Source organism: Eumetopias jubatus, unplaced genomic scaffold, assembly GCF_037043125.1.
Source record: "Eumetopias jubatus isolate StellerSeaLion01/CBP00866 unplaced genomic scaffold, mEumJub1_p1.0 scaffold_4, whole genome shotgun sequence".
Lineage (NCBI taxonomy): Eukaryota > Metazoa > Chordata > Mammalia > Carnivora > Otariidae > Eumetopias > Eumetopias jubatus.
Window position 1 is genome coordinate 101,244,037 of NW_028274810.1, and position 23,802 is coordinate 101,267,838.

Consider the following 23,802-nt stretch of genomic DNA (forward strand, 5'->3'; position numbering starts at 1 on the left):
TCCCAGGTCGCCCCTGCTCCCCTTATTTTTTGCACGGGCTCTGCGGCACCTTGGTCCTCGCGACCGCTCCTGGTCCTGACCGCCAGGTGGCAGCATCTGTAAAGCCCTGGTGCCATTCTTCCGCCACTCTGCCCGCAGGGACCGAAGGTCCCCACCCCTGCGATGTAGGGGAGAGGTGCGTAGGAATGGTGATGCATACTTTGTAAAAGAATAGATGTTTCCTGGAGGCAAGCAGCCAGAGAGGAGGGATGGGGTGATCTGGGCAAGGGGCAACTGGGAACAGGTCACAGCCGGAGCATGGGAGAGAGATGGGGGCTGGGGGCTGCCGATGGCATGGGCAGGGCCCAGCATGGATGTGACGGCAGGGAAAGGCTGTTGGGAGGACAGGAGGTGCTTCTCTGTGGTTTTCAGCTGCATTCCCCACGCTGGGCCGTGCACTAGGTGCTCAGCAAACATTGGCTGAGTGGCGATCACCCCGTGATCACCTCAGCAGTGGTGATTGCCAGCATGATGGCTCTAGAAGTTCCCTGGAGAGTCCCCCTGAGCTGCCGCTGCCCTAAGGGCCCTGTGCCCCAATTGTGCCCCCATCTCAGGACATCTGCGCCTCCTCCTCCGAGTCTTTCAGGAAGAGGGTGCTCGGGGGCCCTCCAGCCTGCTCACGGCTAGGACGAGGGCACAGCATGCCCCTGCAGACCCTCCTGCACACATGACTTGAAGGTAGTGTGAAGCTGAGCACCTCACTGCACAGTGGGCCCTGGCCGTTGTCCGTTCTGGCACATTCCCTCAAAACCTGCAGCCCCGGGCGCCTGGGTGTGAGAACACCACCTTGCCCAGTCCCCGCTTCCCAGCGCAGGGCCCAGGGTTAGTCCAACAGTCTGGGAAGACAGAAACCAGAGGGCTGAAGGCTGTGCTTTTACGACTGGCCCCCTGGCCCCACGCTCAGTATCTGCTCCCGCGTGGGCCACGGGCAGGGGCAGTGGTGCGTTCGTTCCCAAGCAACATCAAGGCACGGGAGTTGGTTTTTCAAGTCTGCTGAGTGGAAAGTCAGGAGTGGCCGGTTTTAGTGGCTCGGAGGGCGTCAGTCTCATCGCGGGCCCACGGAGCGAAGGCTTCCCTTCCCCTTCCTCTTACGGTAGCCAGGCGGAGACCGACCGTGGGGAAGGACCACGGCAGCTCCACGTCTCCTCCAGAAACATCAAGCAGCGTGCGATCTGGAGTCAGATTCCCCGGTACAAGCGTGCGACCCTGTGTGACCGGGGCCAAGCACTTACGGCGCCTGTCTCGGGTCCAGGTCTGCCTGCCAAGCGGAGCCGGGCCAGCTCCGCCCCCTCGCCCGGGAGGACGAAGCCCGAAGGCTGCAGAAGGCACTTAGCTCACCGCAGGGCCCGTTGTAGGACGTGGGGGCCCGTGAGCAGTGGTCACTGTCCTCACCATCATCACAGCTCCATGGTGAAGCCCGGAGAGTGGTTCTCTGAGATGTGGAAATCTCAGCGAGTCCTGGGCCTCACGCTTTGGATCCTGTGGTTGCTCCCCCTGCCATCTGCTGGGAATAGACCTGAAGGTCAAGGGCAGCATTTGGGTGCTGGCCTGAGGGGTGGCCAGGGCTCTGCTCCACCCACTGACTCCGTACGGATTCCCACGTGTAAGAGCAATCTCTGTTTCCGTAGAAAGTTCTAGGAAGAAGGCCCAAGGTTTGGAAGCCCGGAGAGGGGAGCCTCCCTCTTCCTTCTTTCTCGCGTGAAGATTTGACCCTTCTGGGCAAAAGCATCCCAGACCAGGGGCCAGCCATCCGACACCACATTTTCTAAAATGTCTAAAGCTCTTGTAAGCAATATAAGTGCAGGGTGGATGAGTCTGGGGTCCCAGGAAAAGCACGGGACAAACAGGAGGCCCAAAGGAATTGCATGACTGAAAAGTCACCAAAGTTCTCTCTGCTTCACCTACACATGGAGCAGGGAGGATGAGCCTGGCCTCACTTAGCCTGTAACTACCAAGGGTAAAATGGCATGACATGAAGGCACAATGAGAGGACTCAACTGATTCCAACCAGGGCGGGCTGCACAGAGGAGGTGGCGTGTTAGACGGATCTACGTCGATGACTCAGAAGATGATGGGCAGCGAAGAGGAAGAAAGGCCTCACCTGTGGGAAGAGCATGAGCACAGGCTCGGAGTACATCTGTGGCAGAGGGGAATCTGTGGCTGGAGTCCTGGGGCTGGAGCCGTACAGAAGGCCATGGGCTTGGGAAAACAGGCAGGGCCCAGGTGGGGCGTGAGGAGTTGAGACCTGGTTCCTTAGGCTCTGAGAAATCCCCTCAAAACTCTTAAGAGGTAAGGGGTGCACTGAGGCGTGTTTATAGCCCCCCCCAGCTGCAGGGTGGAGGTTGGACGGGGAGGGTAGTTTGGAGGCAAGGAAGTGGGCCGAGATCCTGGGCCAGATCTGGGGGCACAGAGAGCAGGGGCCTGGACTCCAGGGACCCCTTGGAGCCACCTCAGCAGGCAATGGCACTGGGGAGGCCGTGGCTCACGTGGTGGGGTGGGTAAGGTACCCCGCAGAGGGTTAGGGGTTTTACACCTACCGTCCCTGACTTGTCAGAAAGATGACAGGACACGTTAGCTGCCCATAAACCCCAGACTCTCCTCAGAGGCGGGCGGCCGGCCCAGGATCCCCGTTGCTTTTGGGGGACTTGTGATCAGTGTCCCCTGTGTGTCCCCAGAATACAGGGACCATGCAGTGAGGGTGCTGGGGGCCAGGCCCAGCTCCAGTGCAGTGGGCAGGTACAACAGTGACCGGCCCCAACCCACCCCGCCCGGTACACACGGCCCGCACTCACAGCTCGGGGAGCAGAGCCTGCCCGGCTGCACGGGCCAGCTCGGGGCGTCGAGCGATGGAAGATGATGAGAAGCCACATGGTGAAGGACCTTGACGCAAGAAGTCAGAGATGCATGCAGGTCCATCAACTGGAAGATGGCGGGTGCCGGTGGGGGGGGCAAGTCAGAGGGCAGAGCTGCGTTCACCAGGGCATCTGCTCCGCCTTCTTGAGGTTCCCGCCTTCCCGGACATGCTGCGACCCAAGCGTTTTGGAGCCTACGATCCCTCGAACGCACCAAGCAAGTTGCCATCTCAGTTCTCAGATGGCTTCCTCTCTTCACCAGGGCGCTGCCCTTCTCCCTAGTGTAGGCCACTCCCCAACCCCGTCACCCCGTCCTCCTGCCCTGCTCGTGGGCACAGCACTTACCGCCATCCTTGGGCACAGAAACTCAGTGCGTGATCTGCCTCTCTTCCTACACCAGCTCCACGAGGGCGGAAACTTGCTCGCAGCTCCCCAGCACCTACCACTGCCTGCACACCCAGGGCACTCGATGGCTATCTGTCGGGCGGATGGATGGATGGATGGACGGATGGGTGAGTGGCTGGGTGGGAGAATGAATGAATGAATGTCCCAAAAGCATTGTACGCTCTAACTCCATTCTGGGATGCAGTGTACAGTTAGATCAGGCGCTGGGCACCTCTGGGTACAATTGACCTTTGGGGCTGGAACGTTCTTCGCTGTGGGGGCTGCCCTGTCACTGCAGGAGGTTTAAGGCATCTCTGGACGGTAGGCACCCGCCCGAGTTGTGACAACCCAAACTATCTCCAGACATTGCCAAATGTCTTCCCGGGGTGGGGGTGGGGGTGCAAAATGGCCTCCAGCTGAGAACCGCCGAGTTACATATGCACCTCTCCTGTCAATGAGCGACTCCCGCAGCCCCCTCCCCAAGCCCCCACGGGGAGCAGGCCGCTCCCCAGGTGACCTCTCCGCCCTCGGGAGAGCCACGACGAGGAACCGTAGGCTTCGCTGCTGCCGTTTATTGTTTTATCACATATGTACATTCCACAGGAGACCCGTCCTGCGTCCACCAAGGCCTCGAGCTTCTCACTGGCCGACCCCCAGGCACAGGCCCGAGGCCAAAGCCGGGGCCCTGGGGTGTCAGACGTTCAGCAGGAGGGGCCGGTGCTCCTCCTCGGCGGAGTCGCTGGGAGGGATTTCATAAACGACAAACAGGGAGGAGTACAAGCAGCCCAGGAAGGACACCAGGCTAGAGAAATACATGACCCCGTTGGCGCTGCCCACGGCCGAGGTCAGAGGCCCCAGCACCAGGGAGACCAGAATCTGGGCCAAGAAGTACTGGCAGCTCAGCAGGGAGATGTCCACGCCCATGCCCCGCCTGGTGCCGTCCGCACGGGACCCTGCAAACTGATCCAGAAGGAGAAACCCATCAGCGGGACCCCTGGGCCGCAAGGTGACCCAGCCCCACGTTTCCTGCTGGCCCAGGGGCCCCGAGCGGCCCACGCACGGCAGGCTCACATTTTCCAGCGCCGACGACATGTGCAGGGAGTTCAGCCAAGAGTTGAATAATATTTGTGTTCAGAGAGATGAGAGCAATGAAAAGAATCCGTGACTAACGGGGGCAGAAGGGCTGCGTTCCCACAGGCCCTCCGTCCGGCCTGCAGAGCCCCCGGCCTTGTGCTACCTCTCTCCTGAAAGACAGGCAGCTGCCAGGCTGGCTGGCACTCCGCCGCCCGGCTCGTCCCCTTCCCTCACCTCCGCCGGCCCACCTGCCCGTCACACACCCTGAAATCGCCTCTCACAGTCTCCATGCCTGGCCCTTCGGGCCGCTTTTCCGAGGTGCTTGTGACCTCCAGGGTGGACACGCCCCCTTCCCTCCGTGCCAGCCCTGCGCCCCACGGGGGCTTGGTGGTGAAGATGTGCTCTTTGAGCAGCTGCTGCAGGACTGACGCTGGCAGGAGGCGGGGTGGGTCCCCTCGCCCTGCTCCCCAACACAGGCCACCCTCACCCACTGAGGCAGCAGACGGGCGCCACCCCCACGAAGCACAGTGTGTGGACCCCCTGGGGGCCGGCCTCCCCGGCCCCGCATCCAGACGCCGGGGTGGGCCCCTCTGGGATGGTGCCAAGCCCCCGCCCTGGGGACGACTGTGTCCTCGTGGCACCTGCAACGTGCTCCGTGGGTGCGCCCCGGGTGTGTCCTGGGGAGAGTGTGGGCCCCTGTGTCTAACGCACAGTCGGCAAAGCCACTGCGGGGGTTGGGGGGGGGGGGTTGGTCACAGGTGAGCCCTGAGCCTGCAACTGAGCAGAGATTGACAAGAATGTGAGCTTCTGGAAGACTCTACGAGCAAGAGGCCCAAGGCTTCCAGGGGTGCTGACCAAATTCAGTTAGGGTGTCCCGAGGCTCCGGGTGTCCCTTCGCTCAGGGTGGGACAGCCTTCCACCAAGAACTGGCCCGTCTGTTTTCCCCAGTCAAGGCGTCTCTGGGGCTGCAGGGGATGGTGGTCGCGGAGGGGGGGGGTGGCCCCAGCCAGCAGGGGTGACACCACCCCCGTCCCCTCTGCACCTTGGTCCCCGAGATGCTGCAGGCACTCACCCGCCAGCCGTCAGAGCCTCTGTCCCCCCCCCCACCACCACCCCGGGGGGGGGGGGGGGAGGTACGGTCCTTGTGGCCACTACCTGTCTGTGTGGCTGGGAGTCCGGCAGCTGGCAGGGAAGGGGCCGGGAGGGGCGGCCATGGCTACCACCGCAGGCCCGGGGTCTGGCTCACTGTCATGTCTGGGGCTCCAGGCAGATGTGACTTTTCACAAAAAACATCGTGCTCAGAGCTGGCCCCAGCTGGGTTCATCAGACATTCCGAACCCCCTAAAACAACTCGGGACGCCTCCTGGGCCGGGCCTGGGGGAGGTGACGGAAGCCCCAAATTAAAAGGGGGGGGTGCGAGAAACCCAGGTATTGAGGTGATCTTTTAATGCAGTATTTTAAAATCTCCAAGTTACTGCAAAAGAATCTTTGATGGGAGCACTGCTGGCCGCAAGAAGGAAGGAAGCCCTGACACGCGCTACAGCGTGGATGCGCCTTGAAAACATGACGCGAGGGAGAGAAGCCAGACACAAAGGCCACCACACGACACGGTTTCGTTTCCATGACACGTCCCGCGACCGGCAAATGTGGAGAGGCACAAAGTGGCTTCGTGGTAGCGGGCGGAAGGATGGCAGAGGGGGACAGCTCATGGGTATAGGGTTTCTCTGGGGGGCGACGAAGATGTTCTGAACTGATCGTGGTGGCAATGGCCCAACTCTGGGGACACACCCTGGGAAATGGGTGAACTGCGTGGTTCTGTGCGGTGAACCCTAGCTCGGCCAAGCTGTTGGAGGAAAAGCCATGCTGAACAAAACGTCTGAATTGTCTGTAAAGACAGGATCGAGTCTCCTGACTTTTCCTTTTGCCTCGGCCCCTGCCACGGCTTGGCCCAGGGCTGCCGCCTACCCTGTCTTTCAAGTTCTGGTCTTCTGTTCGTGGTGAAGTTTCGGCACCAGTTCTCTCTCTTTTTTAGAAATACTGCGTTAACCTATTGTTGACCTTGATCCCTGAGTTTTTTGTGTCCCAAGTGAGTGCCTCCCTTGCCTTGCCCGAGCCCCCCGTGCTAACAGGTGACCCCGAAACCTGCCCGAAGGGGACACAAAGGGGTGGGCCTCCCCTTCCTCCCTCCCCGCTGCCCAATCCCTCCACCGCCACCCCGCGAACGGGGCGCCTCCCCGGGCAGCTCCCTGCTCAGGTTTATGCTCTGCTGTCACCAGCTGGACTTTCTTAGGTCTGAACGGGCCCCTCGTTTCCTGCGTGGGGCTGCTCCGGGGGCCATGTCTCAGGTGGGCTTTCTCCAGGCCGCTGGGAGGGGCGAGGCCAGGCCTAACCCCGAGGCACTTACCTTTTTGTTCTGGTAGTAATCGCACAGGAGTGAGTAGGGCAGGGTGCACAGGGTGGAAAACAAAATCCCATAGGTTACGCAGAGGGACAGGACCACGTAGAGGTTCCGGGACAGGGTAGCGAGCCCGGTCCCCAGGCCAAAGGCCAGGTAGGCGATGAAGTACAGCGTGCGGGTGCTGAGGCGCTCTTCCAGCTTCTCGAGAACAGCTGCGGCCGGAAAGGAACATGAGCGGCACCACAGGGCCCGGTGGCCCCGCGGACTCCATCTCCCTGCGCCACCTCCCTGGGGCGGGCCCTACCGCGGGCTGGCAGTTCGCCCCAGAGCGGAAGGCCTGGCGGGGGCGGGGGGGGGGGTCGGCTCTGAGGGCACCCGGGCCAGGGTGCTCCAGAGGGGCGGCAGGCCTTGGGGTAAGGGGGCCGCAGGTGAAGGGATCTTGGGCTGAAACGCCGAACAGGCTCGGCGTGCGGGACAGAGAGGCAAAACCAAGCCGGCCGGGAAACGGCTCCTGGGACAAGCCCGGCCCACGGCCTGCCCGGGGGCCTCCTGGGTTTTATATTCTTAGATGGTTTTAAAAAAAAAATCAAAAGGTGGGGCGCCCGGGTGGCTCAGTCAGTTAAGCGCCTGCCGTCGGCTCAGGTCATGACCCCAGGGTCCTGGGATCGAGCCCCGCATTGGGCTCCCTGCTCCGCGGGAAGCCTGCTTCCCCTCTCCCACTCCCCCCCCCTTGTGCCCTTTCTCCCTATCTCTCTCTCTCTCAAATAAATGGATAAAACCTTAAAAAAAAAAAATCAAAGGACACAAGTATTTTGTGACACATGAAAATTACGTGAAATTCCAATTCCCGTCGAACATAATGGAAGTCTTACTGGGACTCGGCCACGCACACTCGTTGGACAGAAGCAGCTCATCCGAGGCGGCTTCCAAGCCACCAGAGTGGTGCCCGGCGGTTCCCCGGAGGCTGTGTGGCCCGCGAGGCCGAAAGCGCCCACCCCCTGGCCCTTGACGGAACCCGGGGGCTGACCCTGAGGTGAAATTTGCTGGTGGCCCCACCAGCACCCAGGATCCCCGCTGGGATGGTAGCCGGCACCCTGCAGGGATCCTGCTCAGCTTCCTGTGTCCCCTGGGCCCCCCACTGCCAACCTCAGGGTCACCTCAGCCTCTGGGCTTGGCTCTCCCCCCGTGCCATCCCACCTGCCCCCCACCCCCGTCCTCGCCCGCCCTCCCACCTCTGGACCAGTTGCCACATGAATCCACGTGGGAAGGATGGGGGGGTGGGGGTTGGCAGCAGCACACCTGCCTGGGGGTGACCTCCATGTTTGTCCCGGGCCCCCCCCCCCTTTGCCCTCCCTCCCGGGCCTGGCCTTTCTGCCCGCTGGCTCTCTCTCGGGTCTGGAGAGACACCCAGTCCCCCCCCAACCCTCCCTCCCCCGGGCCCAGCACCCGGCCAGCCCCAAGAGGTTGTTCACACAGGGAGGCCACACCCTGTGCAGCCTGTGAAGACGCAGACCTCCCTTCATCCACGCCCCCCCTAAAGCCACACTTCCCATGAGGGGACCCCAACCCCGCTTCTCCCGGGGGGGCGGCGGGTACCTGAGTAGAAGGCAGCGCTGAAGGCGTAGATGCACATCCCCCAGCAGCCCATGGTGACTCCGCTGTTGTATTTCTGATATTCCTCCGACGTGTGCGGGGCTTTGGGGTCTCCCTGAAACACCACCTCACCCATGAAGTCCGTGTAGAAGAGCAGCATCCCCTCAAACGAGAGCCACCCTGGGAGGGGGAAAGGGCTGGTGACCGCTGGTGCCGCCGCGACCCCTGCTTTCGCCAACGGGTGCTTCGACCAATGATCAGAGTTATACACGGTTTTCGTGGATTGGGAGCGAAATGAAGAGATGACCTACAGCCTCACCACCCAGAGATCACTTTCCCTCTGTTAAAATTGGGTAGGTTCTTTTTTTTTTCCTTCTTTTTTTTTTTTTTTAAAGCCAATACACATCCTTATAAACACAGGCTCTGTTGCATGAGAGGTCGTGTTTGGCTCTTTCTCCAAACACTGTGGCCACGAGGAAAGCCAAGCGGTCACTCCTCCTGGCTGCCTCGTCCTGCTCTCCGCCAGCCTCTCGGCAAGGGGACAAGAAGATGCCGGTGGAAACACAGCCGCAAGCACGAGGGGATGGCGTGCCACTGAGGGGAACACGCCAGGGGAACACGAAGGGCAAACGTGGCTAGAGGAGCATTCTGCTCCAACGCCGATGAAACCGCAGGGTTCCGTACACTCGACGTCCGTGTCAGTTCCGTCTTCGGTAGAGGAAGGGGGGTGGCATTTGCGGGACCTCTTGAACCCCAATAATTATCATGCACAGTCCCTATGCCATTAAGTCTTCCTCAACGGCCCATTTCAATGGCAGCAAAGCACTGCACAAGGTGGACACGCCTTTCATCAATTTAACCCCTTCTTGCATGGCTGGACATGTACGGCCCCCCCAACCCCGCCCCCCAGCGTCTGGCTATTATACATCATGCTGTGATGAGTACCTGGGACATAGATTCTTGGTTACAGTTCTGATTACGTTCTTGCAAAGAATACCAAGTAGGGTCACTGGAATCAAGGTGATGGGCATTTTTAAGATTCTTGCCTGTTGCCAAATTGCCTTCCAGAAAGACACCCTGATTTACATCCCACAGCGTTTGAGAGCCCTAGAGTACCTCAAGTTGTTAATCATCCTCAGAGGCTCAACAACCCGACAGCAAGGAGATACGGAATGGAATGAAATGTGAGCTCGGGCTTTTCCATGGCAACCCGAGTGCCAAGGGTCGTGGGCTCAAGGCCAGTGCCAGGCACCCGCGGGCACGTGTGAGCGTCTCTCTGTGTGTCTGTCTCGGCTCTAGGAGTAAGACAGCCTGAGGCCCAAACGGGCTTAAGACACAAGACCCACCAACGGCGTCTGTCACTTAACTGTGAGTGGTCTGAAGAGCTTTCGGGAATGGGAATTCGGACTCTGGGGAGACCAGGTGTCCGGCACGGGGGGCGGGGTGTGCCTCCATCCAGAGCACCTGGCTTACTTTGGGGCTGCCTGGAGGAGGCATCTCTCTGGCCCTTCCTGGAGAAAAGCCCTCCGGGGCAGCCCCACCCCACACCCTGCCCTTGGTGGCATCTAGGGGATCTAGATGCACGGGAGATGTCCCCCGGGATGGGACGTGGGGCTCTGGGGCGTCCTGGGAGGCCGGCGGGGGAGGGAGCTCCAGGTCAGGGAGCCCCGTCCCCATCACGGCCTCGTCGCAAAGCGAGACCCAGGCTGGGACGCGGACGCGCAGGGAGGTTTGCCGGGAGCTCACCCAAGAAGTGGTTGATGCAAAGATTGCGAAGGGCCTTGGGCATGTGGCAGATGGTGAAGCAGAGGTGCCTCATGGACAGGGGCTGCCCCGCCGGCTCGCCGGAGCCCGCCAGCTCGCTCTCGTACTTCACGCCGTTCAGTAAGATATTTGCCACCTGGAAAGGAAGCTCACACAAAGCTCCTCGTCAGAGCACCGGCCTCCGGCCCTCGAGGGGACGTGTGGATTTTGCTGCGACGACAAAGTGAATCCGAAACACACACACACACACACACACACACACACACACACACACACACACACACAGAGGCCGTGCAGCGCCACCCTGAACCTGAACGAGAGCCAACGTTAGGTCGTCTCATCACAGACCTGGAGCAGCCGAGAACAGCCCCATTTGGGGGGCGCCCACGCTGTGGCCACGGGACGAGAGATCTGGGCCACAGAGAGTGAGTGGATACCTTGCCAAACGGGAGACACATCTGAAATACGAGAACTACGGGTCGGTTCAAATCCAGATGTTACAAACATCCCTTCTTTTCCGTAAGAGCAGGGTATCAAAGAGACTTCTTGCAAGGTGACCGGGGAATCTGTTCCCAATTCTCTTGGGCCGGTGGGACTCGCACCTCCGCGGAGGCTGGGGCGGCCGACGGAGCAGGTGCCGGGAGCAAGAACACTGACCTCGGCCCTGGGCGCGGGGCTAGGGTTCTTTCTGGGGCCCAGGAGCACCAGTCCGTCGGCAAACCCACTCCCTGATCTGGTTCGCTAACCCTTGCTGGCACGAGAAGGCGTCACTCCTCGGTCGCCCTGCCTGGGTCGCTGGTGCAGACACCAGCCAGGGGAGTTAACCATTGTGCAAGCAGCAAGGGTGAGGAAGGAACGCTGCCCTGGCCCCGTGGGGGAGCCCGCGCTGTTGTCGGCTCCTGGATAAGCCAAGTGGGGAGACCCAGAGGAAGCTAACAGCCCAGGGCTCTGGTCCCACGGGCAGCCATGTCCACGGAGCTTGTCACCACGGCCGCCGGAGGAACTGCTGAATTGACACCTGCGTGCCCACGCGAGGCTACACGTGTTTGCGTGTAGCTCAGGACCTTTACTTTCCTCAAAGAGCTGGCTCATAGGGGCGCCTGGGTGGCTCAGTCGTTAAGCGGCTGCCTTCGGCTCAGGTCATGATGCCAGGGTCCTGGGATCGAGCCCCGCCTCGGGCTCCCCGCTCGGCGGGGAGTCTGTTTCTCCCTCTCCCTCTGCCTCTCCCCCTGCTGGTGCTCGTTCTTCCCCTCTCTCTCTCTCTCTCTAATAAATAAGTAAAATCTTAAAAAAAAAAAAGAGCTGGCTCATAAATGATACTCTACTGAGCAATGGACCTAGAAGAAAGGATTCAAACAAGAGTTTCAACCATAACTAAGGAACTGCATCTCGAAGCCTAGGATGACCCGCTATTGACAAAAGGTCGGGCGAGCGCTCTGATGTCATCAGCGGACGAGGCTAACGCCCTGGAGCCCTTAGAGAAATCTCTTTCTTCCGACGGTAATGGGACTGCCTAACCCTCTAGTGAGTTTTGGTTCTTCAGACCTTTTCCAGACCTGAGCCCAGGAGGTGTCCCGGCCAGAGGACAGTCACTCTCAAGAGACGGTGAAGGCAGCACGGGGATGACCAGCCACCGCGCCCAGAGAAGGGCGCACCAGACACACGGGCGCCCTTGAGGATTCAACCAGAGAGAAAAGGAGCAGCCACCTCAAAATGTGTCTCCAGTCAGCCTCCCCCGAAACCGGGCGTCCGTCAGTCCTGCTGGGCGCCGAGAGGGGGGACGCCTGGCTGAGGAGCAGACCCTCCGCGGCCTGGGTGGCTTCAGGTCTCGGGGAGACGCGGCCACAGGCCGGGTAAGGCAGCAGGCCGCACCTCCGAGCTCCCCGCCGTCCTCGGGCGGCCGTCGGGGCCACACGGTTTTATAGAAACTCCAAGTTCTCCCTGGAACCCTTTCTCACCCTGTGACCCCCCTGAGGGCAGGTGGGCCCCAGAACTGCTCCGTTTGCTTCAAGTGACAACATAGCCTTTCTTTTATTGAAGGTGGCCTCCTCAAGAGAGCGGATTCTGATGGTGGTGAAAGTTCCACATACCAGTTGGTGGCCTTCCAGCCAATCTGACTTACACGAAATACAACGCAAACAGGCTTCCGGAAGTTTCTTCACCTGCACAGACCATGCCTCGTGCTGCCTTTTAGCGGCAGCCTCTGGGACAGCTGGCTGAGGCCAGACACGAAGGCCCAGAAAATCTGCCAGGCCTTCTTGTGGGGTGTCTGTCCCTGGGGGTGACTTAGCTCTGCCGGTGCCACATTCACACCGCCCCAGCGCGCGGTGGGCACGGGGAGAAACACGGGAGAAGGCTGCTCCTGACAAACTCACGCCAGGAACCTCTGGGCCTGAATGAACTACCGGGGGGCAAATGTGGCCGCCTTTCAAAGGAGTGTCCCTCTGATGGTGACCAGCGCGCTAAGCCGCCGAGGGGCCCCCGACAGACCCCCTGAGCGTCGTCCTGGGCGGGCGCAGCCTCTCCCCCCCGCACGCAGGCCTGGTCTGCCCCGGGAGGGGCTCGGGAGGTCTTTCCAGAGCGACAACCCATCTCTCCATCTAACTCATGATGGGGGACAGCACACGATGCCCTCTGACCCCTGCCCCACCCCACCCCCCACCTTCGCTTTTACCTGCTGACTGAAGGTCACGTTCCTCCTCCGGCTGGTTTCGGGACCCCCCGCTCCGGCCGCGTCCGGGATGGCCAAGGTCTGGGGTCTCTTCAGGATCCCGGCCGATCGCGGCTTGGGGGCGTCCAGGGAGCCCACCCTCAGCACGTCCCCGTCGGGGCCCGCGGCCAGGGCCCCCTCCCGCCTGTCCCCGAGGCCGCGGTCCTGGCGGTAGAAGCCGTCGGGGGCCCGCGGGAAGCTGACGCTGATGGCCGGCCGCGGGGCACTGCCCGGGATGGCCAGGTAGGGGGCGGGGCCGCCCGTGAAGCAGTCGATGAGCACGCTGTCGATGCTGGAGGTGGCGAAGGATGAGGCAAACTCATTGATCCCCGTCAGGGAGCCGCCCCTGCTGGTGAAGCTGCCGTACTTGGGCGTGAGGGGGCTGAGCGGCGAGATGGGGCTGGAGAAGCTGGTGTACAGGCTGGTGGCCGGGGGACAGGGGAGGGGCTCGCCGGCCCCTTCCTCGTACAGCAGCGGCGGGGAGGGCGGCAGCGGGAGGCTGGGGCTCTTCATGGTGGCCTTCTTCTCGCCGGGGGGCCGCAGGGGTCTCTCAGGGATGCTGACCAGGGTCAGGACGGTGGTGATACTCAGGGTGACTGTGGTGAAGATGTAGATAACCCTCAGCTGCCCGCCCAGGGCTCTTCCGAAGCTGGTTTTGTCCCAGTGGATGCCCCCGACCACATAGCCGAATCCTCCTCCGAGGCCTGGGGAGAGAAGCGGGGTTAAGTCCCCCCGCCTCCAGCAGGCAGGGGGAGGGGGACGGCCCTCGAGAGTCGTGGTTCTGTGTCTTACTCAGGTGGCCAAATCTGTTGGGGGGGATCCAGATCCGGCATGGGGCCCTCTTAAACCCCAGCAAAAATGCGAAGGAGAATGGGATTCTCAGGGGGCCGCCTCGGGGGCCCCCTCTCCTGCCCGGAGCTGCCGGGCTCCAGAGCAAGTGGCACGGTGCCTGCCCGTCCACGTCTGTCCCACTTACGGCCTTGCTGGACTACTGAATGTCTACACGGGGTCACAGCCCCCTTCGAGGAGCCCCAGGCCCCCAGTGTCAGTGTCGGGCAAATGTGGAAGATCTCATCTCCAACACGTGGACCACACACGTGTGTGTGTGTGTGTGTGTGTGTGTGTGTGTGGGAGGGGGTGGGAGGAATTCTCATGGCCACCCCGGTCTTGCTCGCCTGATGCCCTCATCCTCATGCACGGTCACCACTGGGGGAGTCACCCCCAGTGGTGACCAAGGACGGCCACCCTTGCTCTCCGGGTCGGCAAGCCGGCAGGAAACAACAGGGCTGCCCGGATCCGGCCCTCTGCTCCTGCTCGCTGCATCCCCCGGCCTCGGGGAACAGGTAAATGGCAAACTGATTCATGCAGCACGGTGTAAAAATGAGGGTGGTGCCACGTTGCCCCCAGCCAGCAGCGCCGCGTGCACTTAGCTCCAGAGAGAGTGCTGTTCCCCGCCGCCCGCTCCCACGTCCCCAGCACCCCCGGCCCCCCTCCCTGCTACACCACGGGCCTGCGGCCTTATCTTATTTTGAGTTCAGCTGCATTTCGAGCCCATCTGCTGGTTGGGAGGCGAGTTCTCTCCGTTTACTCCTGCTGTTGCTGTATCCAAACAGCTCATGCGATCTGGCCACCCTCCGCTTCGGGGAGAACCAGCCGCTTTTAAATAGCAACGTCTATGGCAAGGCCTGGGCTCAGACACACGCAGCTCAACCTTCCACGGACCCCTCAAGGTGGCACGTGGCCCTGAATCCACTTACTTAACGGTTTCCCCCTAGAACTCCCTCGTCTGTCCCCGACTGTCCTTACAGGCCTTTGAATTTCATGTCCCCCCCCTTAGTATTCTTAACTTCCCACGTTCCACGCTCCCAGTGAGCTTCCTCACGCCTCTTCTGAAGACACAATTGCTATTTTGTGGCCCTTAAATAAGGTCAGATTTGAGATGACCTTTATTAACCATTTTTTTTAAAAACAGTTACTGAAGCAAATATATTCTCACAGGAAAGAAATGGTACGTCGACTCAGCCTCGAAGAAACAAACAACCTGATTCAAACATGGGCAAAGGACTCACGTATCTATTTAGTGTCTCTTTTTCCCCAAGAAGACATACGGGTGGCCAGGAAGCACACGAAGGGACGGATGCTCAGCATCAGGGAAATGCAAACCCAAACCACAGTGGGATCCCACTTCACACTCATTAGGATGGGTTGTATCAAAAAACGAGACAATACCAAGTGTTGGCGAAGATGTGGGGGAATCAGGGCCTCTGTGCATGGCTGGTGGGGTGTAGAATGGGGCAGCCACCACGGAACACAGTGTGGAGGCTCCTCAGAAAATTTAGACTAGAATTACCGTACGATCCAGTAACTTCACTTCTGGGTTTACAGCCAAAGGAACTGAAAGCAGGGTCTTGAAGAGACATTGGCACACCCAAGTTCATAGCAGCTTGAGTCACACTAGCTGAAATGTGGAAGCCACCTAGTGTCCATCAACAGGTAGAATGGACAAGCAAGACAACCTCTATGCCCGATGGCGTGCTATTCTGCCTTACACGGGAAGGCCATTCTGACACCCGCCACAACAGCGATGAATATTGTCGGAAGTGAAATCAGCCAGTCACACAAAGACAAATATTGCATGAGGCCCCCCATATGAGGGACTCAGAGCTGTCGAAGGTACAGAGACAGAGAGAGTATACGGTGGGAGCCCGGGGGCTGGGCGTGGGGAATGGGGAGTTAGTGTCTAATGGGGACAGAGTTTCAGTTTTACAAGATGAGAAAGTTGTTGGGGGTGGGGGTGGACCAGTGGTGACGGCCCCACCACAATGTGAATGTTGCTTGACGCCACCGAACTGTTCACTTAAAATTGGTGGTAATTTTTTTATTATATGTATTCTAACGCAACAAAAAAAGAAAAGAGGGGCACCTGGGTGGCTCAGTCAGTTGAGCATCTGACTCTTGATTTTGGCTCAGGTCAGGATCTCACGGTGGTGAGATCGAGCCCCAGGTCGGGCTCCGCACTGGGCGTGGAGTCTGCTTGGGATTCTCTCTCTCCTTCGGCCTCTGCCCCTCCCACTAGTGCACCTGTGCGCACTCTCTCTCTCTCTCTCTCTCGCTCTCTCCAAAATAAATAAACCTTTTAAAAAAAGAAAAGAAAAGAAACAATACAGAAGACTATAAGGTAAAAAACGGGGTCCTCCTTGCTACCCTCCACACCCCAGCACTGGCCCGGCCGAGACCCCTGCAGAAATTCCCTGCCCCCCAACCACGCATGTGTGTAAATAGTGACAAGCAGTGGCATGTTCTAGAAGAAGCAACTGGGACTGGACAGACTGGGCAGTTGGCCCAGGGGCACACACTGAACAGGAGGAAAAGCCCAGACCAATTCTGGCCTCCCGCCTGTCCGTCCAGGGCCTGCAGACGCCAGGCTTGTTACGTCCTTCCCTTGACCCTTTAGAAACACTTCCTGATGCTATTTGAAATGGGGTTGTTTGATTCCATCTTATTTTGCACAAGGTACATGTTTTGTGTAAGAAAGCTGAAAGTACTGATTTTTCGAGACTACTTGGATAAGCAAGCATCATCCTGAATTCTCGTCCTGTGCCGCAGTCAGTTCTCTGGAAGTGTTCGAGTGCGTGCTCACTGAGGATCATCCTCACGCTCCACACCTCTCCCCTCTGCTCATCGCACAGGCTCTGTGGCTCTGCGGTCGTTCCTGCCTCGTGTCTCAGCTCCATAGGCACGTTTCTCCCGTTTGCAGCAAGCACGACTCGAGCGTGTGTGTGCGCGTGGCACGCATGTGTGTGACTCCTCATCATATGCAGACTCTGTATGTGCCCATTTACCTGTTCGCTAAAATGTGTCTGTGACCCCAGTCAATACGCACTCCACCCGCAGTCACACTCAGCTATGTGCAGAAGAGCAAGCACTTGGAGTTGCCCGACGCACTAGGCCCCAGCTGAGGCCAAACAAGGCGATGCCCTGCCTTCTTATTTCAACCCTCAAGACTGTGGACAGCCAACTTTTTTGTCATCTATATGATGCCACATTTCTGCAGGCTTTTTGCCTTTTTTTCTCCGCGGCGGGGGGGTGGGGGGGATGGGGGGGGCTGACATCACCGTTTAAAACGGTGTAGAGCTGATGCCCCGCTGTCTCTTGTTTGGAGGTCCCAGGAGGCTGTGCCGTGTCTTATAAAGAAAACACGTGTATCAGATAAGCTTTGCTCAGGCACGTGCCATGCATTGGCCACACGTTCCATATTAGTGAACCCATGATATACTTTCGAAGGTGTCTTTAATCAGAAACACATAAAACAAGTTTAGGGGCTGATGGGGTTGATGAAAATGGGACCAGAGGTTCACAGGACCCTAACCCTGTCCTTTTCCCAGGGGCGGTGACTGAGCTCTGGCCAATTCAGGGTTCGTGGTGACTTGGTAGAAAGTAACTCCTCGAACTATGAGAATAAGGCGCACGCAGAATCATACACACGGAGACTTACACATGCACACAGGTACCTATCCCTACAGTTCGTACACGTGTGTGCACAGATCAACACTACATAGTGCTGCTGAACTACATCGTCTGAAATATATATTTTCAATCACGTCAGTGTTCACCCCTATAGTTGAGGGTTTTTTTTTTAAAGATTGTATTTATTTATTTGACACACACACACAGAGAGCTAGCTTGCACAAGCAAGGGGAGCAGCAGAGCGAGAGGGAGAAGCAGGCTTCCCACTGAGCAGGGAGCCCGACGGGGGGGCTCCATCCCGCGACCCCGGGATCATGACCTGAGCTGAAGGCAGACGCTCAACGTCTGAGCCACCCAAGCGCCCCCGTGTATTTGAGTTTTATAACTCGGGTTCTGCATCAGGGCGATCAGAAGCGCCCACAGTGGGACGCGCAGCCCCCCACAGCCGCGGCGGCGGGGGGACCTACCTGCCAGCAGCGCGTGGATGTTGAGGCCGCGGTCCTGGTCGGCGGGGCTGCACACGTCCATCATGTAGGCGTGGCTGGGGTTGTCCGCAGAGTCAGCGCTGAAGTCCATGAGCACCACCCCACACACAGTGAGGAGGAGGCCCCACTTGTGGTTGTCGGCCGAGTCGGCCAGCGCCGTGCCCAGGTCCCTGCCGTTGAGCAGGAGCGAGAGGCCCAGCAATACCCCTGTGGACAGAGCAAAAGTCACGCCAAGGAAACGCGGAGCAGCTCTGTCCCCCGCCCAGCTGGCCGCTTCAGTCTAGAACCTTTAGGGCCCTGAGAATTCCTTTTTAACCAAACTTCAAGCACGGCCCATTGGAAAAGTCACCTGCAGACTCACCATGGTTTTTTGTTTTTGTTTTTGTTTTTTTTGCTTGGATCAGGGTTTTTATTTTGTCAAGCAGGGCAGGAATGACATACGCTTTATTAACCCGTTCTGAAAAAATCAAAGGGATAGACTGTCACAGCTAACTCAGGCCGGGTTACGGGGTGCTCCCTGCCACCATGCCCGTGAAATTATCTGCGTCACTGCTTTGGTCAACACTCTTTTAGATTTTGCTAAGAGGAAGCAGTTGGGGCCTTTTTTTCTTTTCTTTACTTTTTTTTTTTTTCCACTTTATTTCAGTTCCAAAACAACAGACCTATAGCCAGGACAAGAATGAAAGGGCGTCTCCTTCCAAACCTTGAGGTACATCGGTCACTCCAAGCACCCAACAGTGGCTGCAGTAGGAATCCTGAAACAGAGCAGGCCAGTGGTCACTGCTGGGGTCCCCTCACCCTACCCCGTACCCCGCGTTGGACAGAGACAGCCTCGTCACAGCCCTCAAACACCTGCACCCAAACGTCCCAGGGCGTCAAGCGAATAAATGATGAAACTCGGAGTACGCAACCCTGAGGTAGAAAAACAAAAGACGGACTCTTGGAATAGCTCAGCTTCTGCCCACATTTTCTACTTAGGCCCCTATAAGGCACTTAAGCAGCCATGACCTTCCTTGGGGAATCCAAGAAATTCCAGGACCTCCCAGACCCAAAACACATCAAGCGTTATTGCTTGGATCCTCCAGTGATAGCTCCATATCAGATGGCGGGAATCCTTGGGGGTCGGTGAAATGCCTCTCGTGTGGTCTGGTTTAGATAAAGTCACTTAAAATACGGGGTGTGGAGACCCTACCTGTGTTCTCCCACAGCTCCAAACTAATGAGCAAAACTTAACTCTTGCTCCTCCCTTGTCCCCTTGGGACCCCCTAGCCGCTTCAACTCAGGCTTCTGGAAGCTTCCAGAGGTTTCTGGAGGCCATTGGCCATCGGGGCTGAGCTGGGGCTCACCAAGGATGGGGCTGATGAACCACACCAGACTGTAGAGCTGGTCGGGCAAGCCCATCTGTAGGAGCACTGGGGTCACGTACGCGGTCTCCATGGCATAGCTGAACTCGATGCCAAAGAGAATACAGCCGTTGAAGAGCAGCTCCCGGAAGGACCTCTGGGGGTGCACGTCCCCAAAGTCCACCAGCTCGATCGGACATGGGGTGTTGGGGGGTGGGGGTGGGGAGGGGCGAATGCACTTCCTCCTCTTGGGGTGTCGTTTGAAGTTGTTGGCCCGGTGGCTGATATGCCGGGTCACGGACCCCGAGTAGCCCGAGATCTGAGACCTCCAGAAGTCCTGAGGAGCCAAACTGGGGAACAGGGCCTCTCCTGGAGGGGTGCTGCTCGCCGGGGGGATCATCGTAGGGGGGGCCGGTGGGTGTTCCTGTGGGGAAAGCCCGTTCAGGGGCGACAGTCACTCACCAGGGCCTCCACCATCAGAGTTCGTTTTTCCAGGTGGCCCCCCCCCGCCCCCCGCCTGACTGGCAACTGCTCATCCTTGTCATATGAGAAGGGATGAGTTCTCAGAGTCTAACGCTGCCCCCCAGAGTAGAGGCTCCTACTGCTTGTGGATGTGGCTCAGCCGGCGCTCTGTCCCTGCTCTGGGGGACAACCCCAGTCCTCAGGTCCCTGCACTAAAACTCAAGGGGACCAACCCCTAAAGAGGCTCCACGAGGACGGCCAGGCAGGGAACCTCCTGGAAGGTGGGAGCAGCTAGGCTCCCCATGGCTCCGAAGGGTGCCAGGATATTTTAGGACTTGCAGCCCATTTTCGGGATGAATTTTGCCCCAGGGGAGCAGAGAGGTGGGGAGACCAGACTTGGGGCAGGACCCACCTACAGGCACCCTGAGCACCTGTGCCTGGTCAGGGGACAGCCCTTCCTTCATGGGACAGAAAGTCACAGCGGTCACCCTGCCTATCACTATATCGCCTCCTCCCGGGAGGCTGGGGCCCTTGCCTAAAAGCAGATGCACGAGTTTAATTCCAGGCCTTTCCTTACAGCCCCCGTGGATGAGTGAATTTTTAGTCAAGTCAGGAGAACTGAGACTTTGATCGTGTTTGGAAATGCTCTCTTTAAAGAAATAAACCAAACACCCTGAATCCCACATGTCAATGATGACACCCTGAATAGGCATACTGTTTACCGCCCCAAAAAAGCGGGGGACAAAAAGAACCAGGGAGGGTGAGAAATAGACATCTTGCCTGAGAAGTAGGCCCCAAACCCAAGATGACATTCCCAACACTGATAGGTTTCCTAATGTTACAGGCTTTTTTTTTTTTTTTCAAAATTACATTTAAGCTTTAAAAATGAGGCCCTTATTTCTGATGCTAACTCATCACCTTCCATCACATTATCACTAGTCCATAAGTTCTTTATGAAGCATTCCGAAATGCCTCATCGCTCCAGATTTGTGTCCTAAACTGCCCCCCACCCCCACCCCCGCAACCACCACCCTATCTACTCGGGGACTGTCTTCCTTCTGTTGGGAAGACACCAGTGGTGGAAGTGATTTTCTTTCGAGACGCCCCAGCAGGATTCAGAGCACTGTGTTAACCCACCAACCCATCCATCTCTCCATTCCTTCTGCCTTCCCCCGACCCATCCATCCATCCCCATCCATACCACACGTCCACCCACTCCTCTTCTGATCTAGCCACCCACCCTTCCACCCTTCCAAACACCCATGCATCCACCCATCCATCCACTCACCTACACACCCATCCTCCCATCTGGCTGAGTACTAAGTACCAAGACACCAAGGTCACAGAGATAAAGGAAAGACAAAGTTTTTGCCCCCGAGTTGGGTGGAAAGTGGAGGGAAGGAGTTCTAAGCAGTGGGAAGCACCTGTGTAAAGGAGATGTATATGCAACAGTCGGGCGCCATGTCAGTGGGGTGAGAGATGAAGCCCTTGGGAAGGGATTAGCTGACTACGAAGGGTCTTGTGGCCCTGCTGAGAGATAGGATTTTTGTTTTGTTTTTAAGATTTTATTTATTTACTTGAGAGAGAGAGAGAGAACACAGAGGCAGAGGGAGAAGCAGACGCCACGCTGAGCGCGGAGCCCAACTCAGGGCTCAATCCCAGGACCCTGAGATCATGACCTGAGCAAGAAGGCAGATGCTTAACCACCTGAGCCTTCCAGGCCCCACTGCTAAGAGATGGATTTCATACCGAGAGGCCAGGGATGGACACACCCAGAGACCCAGTCTACTCTTACTTCTTGGACAGGTGGGGATAAGATGGCTTATCTTGTGACCTTAGAAAAATCCCACGCTATCTCTAAAAGAAGAACAGGTATACCTGAGAACTGTGTAGGCAAAGTATACTTCATTAAAAACGTAACTAGGGGCGCCTGCGTGGCTCAGGCAGTTAAGCGTCCGACCCTGGATTCAGCTCAGGTCGTGATCTCAGGGCCGTGAGATTGAGCCTCGTGTCAGGCTCCGTGCTCAGCAGGGGGTCTGCTTGCGATTCTCTCTCTCTCCCTCTCCCTCTGCCCTCCTCCCTCCCACCACACACACACACACACACGCTCTCTAACCTAAATAATAAATACTTTTTTAAAAACCCATAATTCATTTATGAAGATGAAGTCAAACTTAAATTTTTTTAAAAAAGCTAAACTTCTTGGTTCTGTTCCTCCTGTTCTAGCTCAGCCCATAGTAAACACTCCAGAAAAATCTTTCTTTGGCCAGTCTTGCCTTCAAAAACCCAGGAGGCTGTTAGCATTCCCTGGAGCTTCGCTCATTCATTAAAACCACAGAAACAAAGTGCCCATTGGAAGACCACATAATAAGACCACCCCCTTAAAAGTGAGAAGGAAGACCTTTAGCACAGGTGTGTGGGAGAGCTTGACCTGACCCCGCCTGTCTGGTCACGGCCCTACCCCCACCGCAGGGGCTACTCCCTCTCGGCCTCTCTACCTGCCCCTCGCCCCTTCTGCACAGGGCACTGCTCTTTCCTATCAGCATTCTATCCCCATAAAGTGAACTTAAGGGCAGGGCATTAGAAACCTTGCCTTTCGTTTTAGAATGAAGAACCATGGCCCACTTTGGAAGAATTTCAGATTTAAACAGCATACGGTGGGAGCATACTTTTGCAAAGGGGAACCTTTTTGGCCCTACTTAAAATGAACTATGTGGTTAACCCATGTCTCCACTGTGATGCGACCACTTCACCATCACCTGCCCACCACCCCCGGCTTTCAAACACAGCCTTCATCCTGCCCTCGCAAAAGGGAGACCACCACACCCCTGCCTTACCACCCAGCATCTAAACCAGAAACGAAACCTGGACTTCAGAAAGGCTTCCCAGAGGGTTCATTTTCAACTTGGGGGATCAGTGTTACTATTTTCATTTCAAGAATACATTTATTAAAAGCTGTCCATGAAAGTTTACTCTAAGAAGAATGTTTAAAATTCATTTTTGAATGTTATAAAAAATGAAAGTGAAATTTAAAATAATGAAATAGCATTTTAATACACAAAAACAAATATTTACCAGACCATCCTGCCATCCGGATCACACTCTGTGAGTATTAATTCAGTCCAAAAAAAAAAAAAAAAATGTATGTATGTGGCTGGACCCACAAAGTTTCTATGCTGTGCCCACTGTGTTTCTCGAATACAGAGGATGTTTCACGTAACAAATCCCTCAAAGTGGTATGGGAAGTTTAAGCCGCAAATGATTAATAAAAATAAACAATGCCCGTGTAATTTGGGGTCCCACGGGGCTACATCCCTTCCCCACTCTCCCTTCCAACAATTCCCAAAGTTAATATTTCAAGAAAACCTTCTTGAAGGTCCACTCCAGCAAAGGGCTGCGTGGACCCGAAGGGGTGTATTTAATGCGCTGGTTACTGAATCGGGGCCCATTCCTCACTTCTGCTCTCCAGAATCCCGCCTCTCTCCCTGACAACCAATTGATCCCAAAGACCCTGGCCAGGTGCACATTGAACTTGGGTTTCCTTAGCACCTGACTCTACTTCCCCATAAAAGCTGAAAAACATAAACAGTATGATAACCTCAGAAATAATTTGAGAAGTTATTTGTTGATGAGATCAGAATGAACTGAATTGCCATCAGCCTCCTGTTTCAACCGTGTCAAGAGAGCAGAAACCCTGGGCCATAAACTCATCCTAAACTTAATCCTGGGATGCTGACAGAGATGCCATCAGGAGGGTCCAGCCTCAGGCAGGAGGCGAACCGGAAGCTGATGACACCTGCCCAGGTGACCCGGGATCAGGCCTCCGGCGCCAAGAAGCACAGCGAAAGCCTGGGGCAAATTCCAGTGTGTGCTCTCCCTCCCAGCCAGGGTGAAATTAATCCGTCACCCAGCCACTACCTCCTCTGGGCCGAGGGTTCCGCACTCAGGGGGCGACACCGGGGGCTCCATTTACAGGTCAATTAGTTAGACATCAAGGAAGAACAAAGGTCTCCGTGCCAACCTCCCGTCCCGATCCTGGCACTCTGGTTACCCGGGGGCCTACGCCGAGTCGCTCCAGCGCGAAGCTGGGCAGCTGTGCCGAGGGCGCGGGAGGAAACGGGGGTACCTGTGGGTCGAGACAGGAGGCATCCCTCTCCGAGGCCGGGCTCCTGCCTGGCCCGCGCGCAGCTCGGGTCCCCGCCCGGCAGCCCCCGGCCCGCCGCTGCTGCTG

The 23,802-nt window shown here is 57.6% G+C and overlaps 1 protein-coding gene across 4 annotated transcripts; it reads right to left on the reverse strand.

Moving 5' to 3' along the window:
• Positions 1-3,968: 3,968 nt before the first annotated feature.
• On the reverse strand, positions 3,969-23,802 carry SLC45A1 (solute carrier family 45 member 1). Of its 4 annotated transcripts, XM_028108132.2 has the most exons (9): positions 23,698-23,802; positions 19,113-19,533; positions 18,429-18,521; positions 17,749-17,973; positions 12,779-13,518; positions 10,087-10,240; positions 8,344-8,520; positions 6,754-6,959; positions 3,969-4,235 (listed from the first exon to the last, which is right to left on the reverse strand). In XM_028108132.2, exons 2-9 carry the CDS (start codon positions 19,507-19,509, stop codon positions 3,969-3,971), a joined length of 2,259 nt encoding a protein of 752 aa, XP_027963933.1. In that variant the 5' UTR covers positions 19,510-19,533; positions 23,698-23,802. The 4 variants fall into 4 exon arrangements, with proteins under 4 accessions (XP_027963933.1, XP_087879178.1, XP_087879180.1 ...); XM_088023052.1 differs by lacking the exon at positions 23,698-23,802 and having other exon boundaries at positions 10,060-10,240; positions 19,113-19,509; XM_088023054.1 differs by lacking the exons at positions 18,429-18,521; positions 23,698-23,802 and having other exon boundaries at positions 19,113-19,509.

Bases quoted from the DNA above. Each gene is read 5' to 3' on its own strand.
- SLC45A1 (XM_088023052.1), bottom strand. From the start codon at position 19,509: ATGATCCCCCCGGCGAGCAGCACCCCTCCAGGAGAGGCCCTGTTCCCC. The intron at 17,974-18,428 runs GTCTGTTGTTTT...CTCTGTCCACAG, and splicing joins CATTCTTGTCCTGGCTATAG to GGGTATTGCTGGGCCTCTCG. The intron at 10,241-12,778 runs GTAAAAGCGAAG...CTTCCTTTCCAG, and splicing joins ACGTGACCTTCAGTCAGCAG to GTGGCAAATATCTTACTGAA.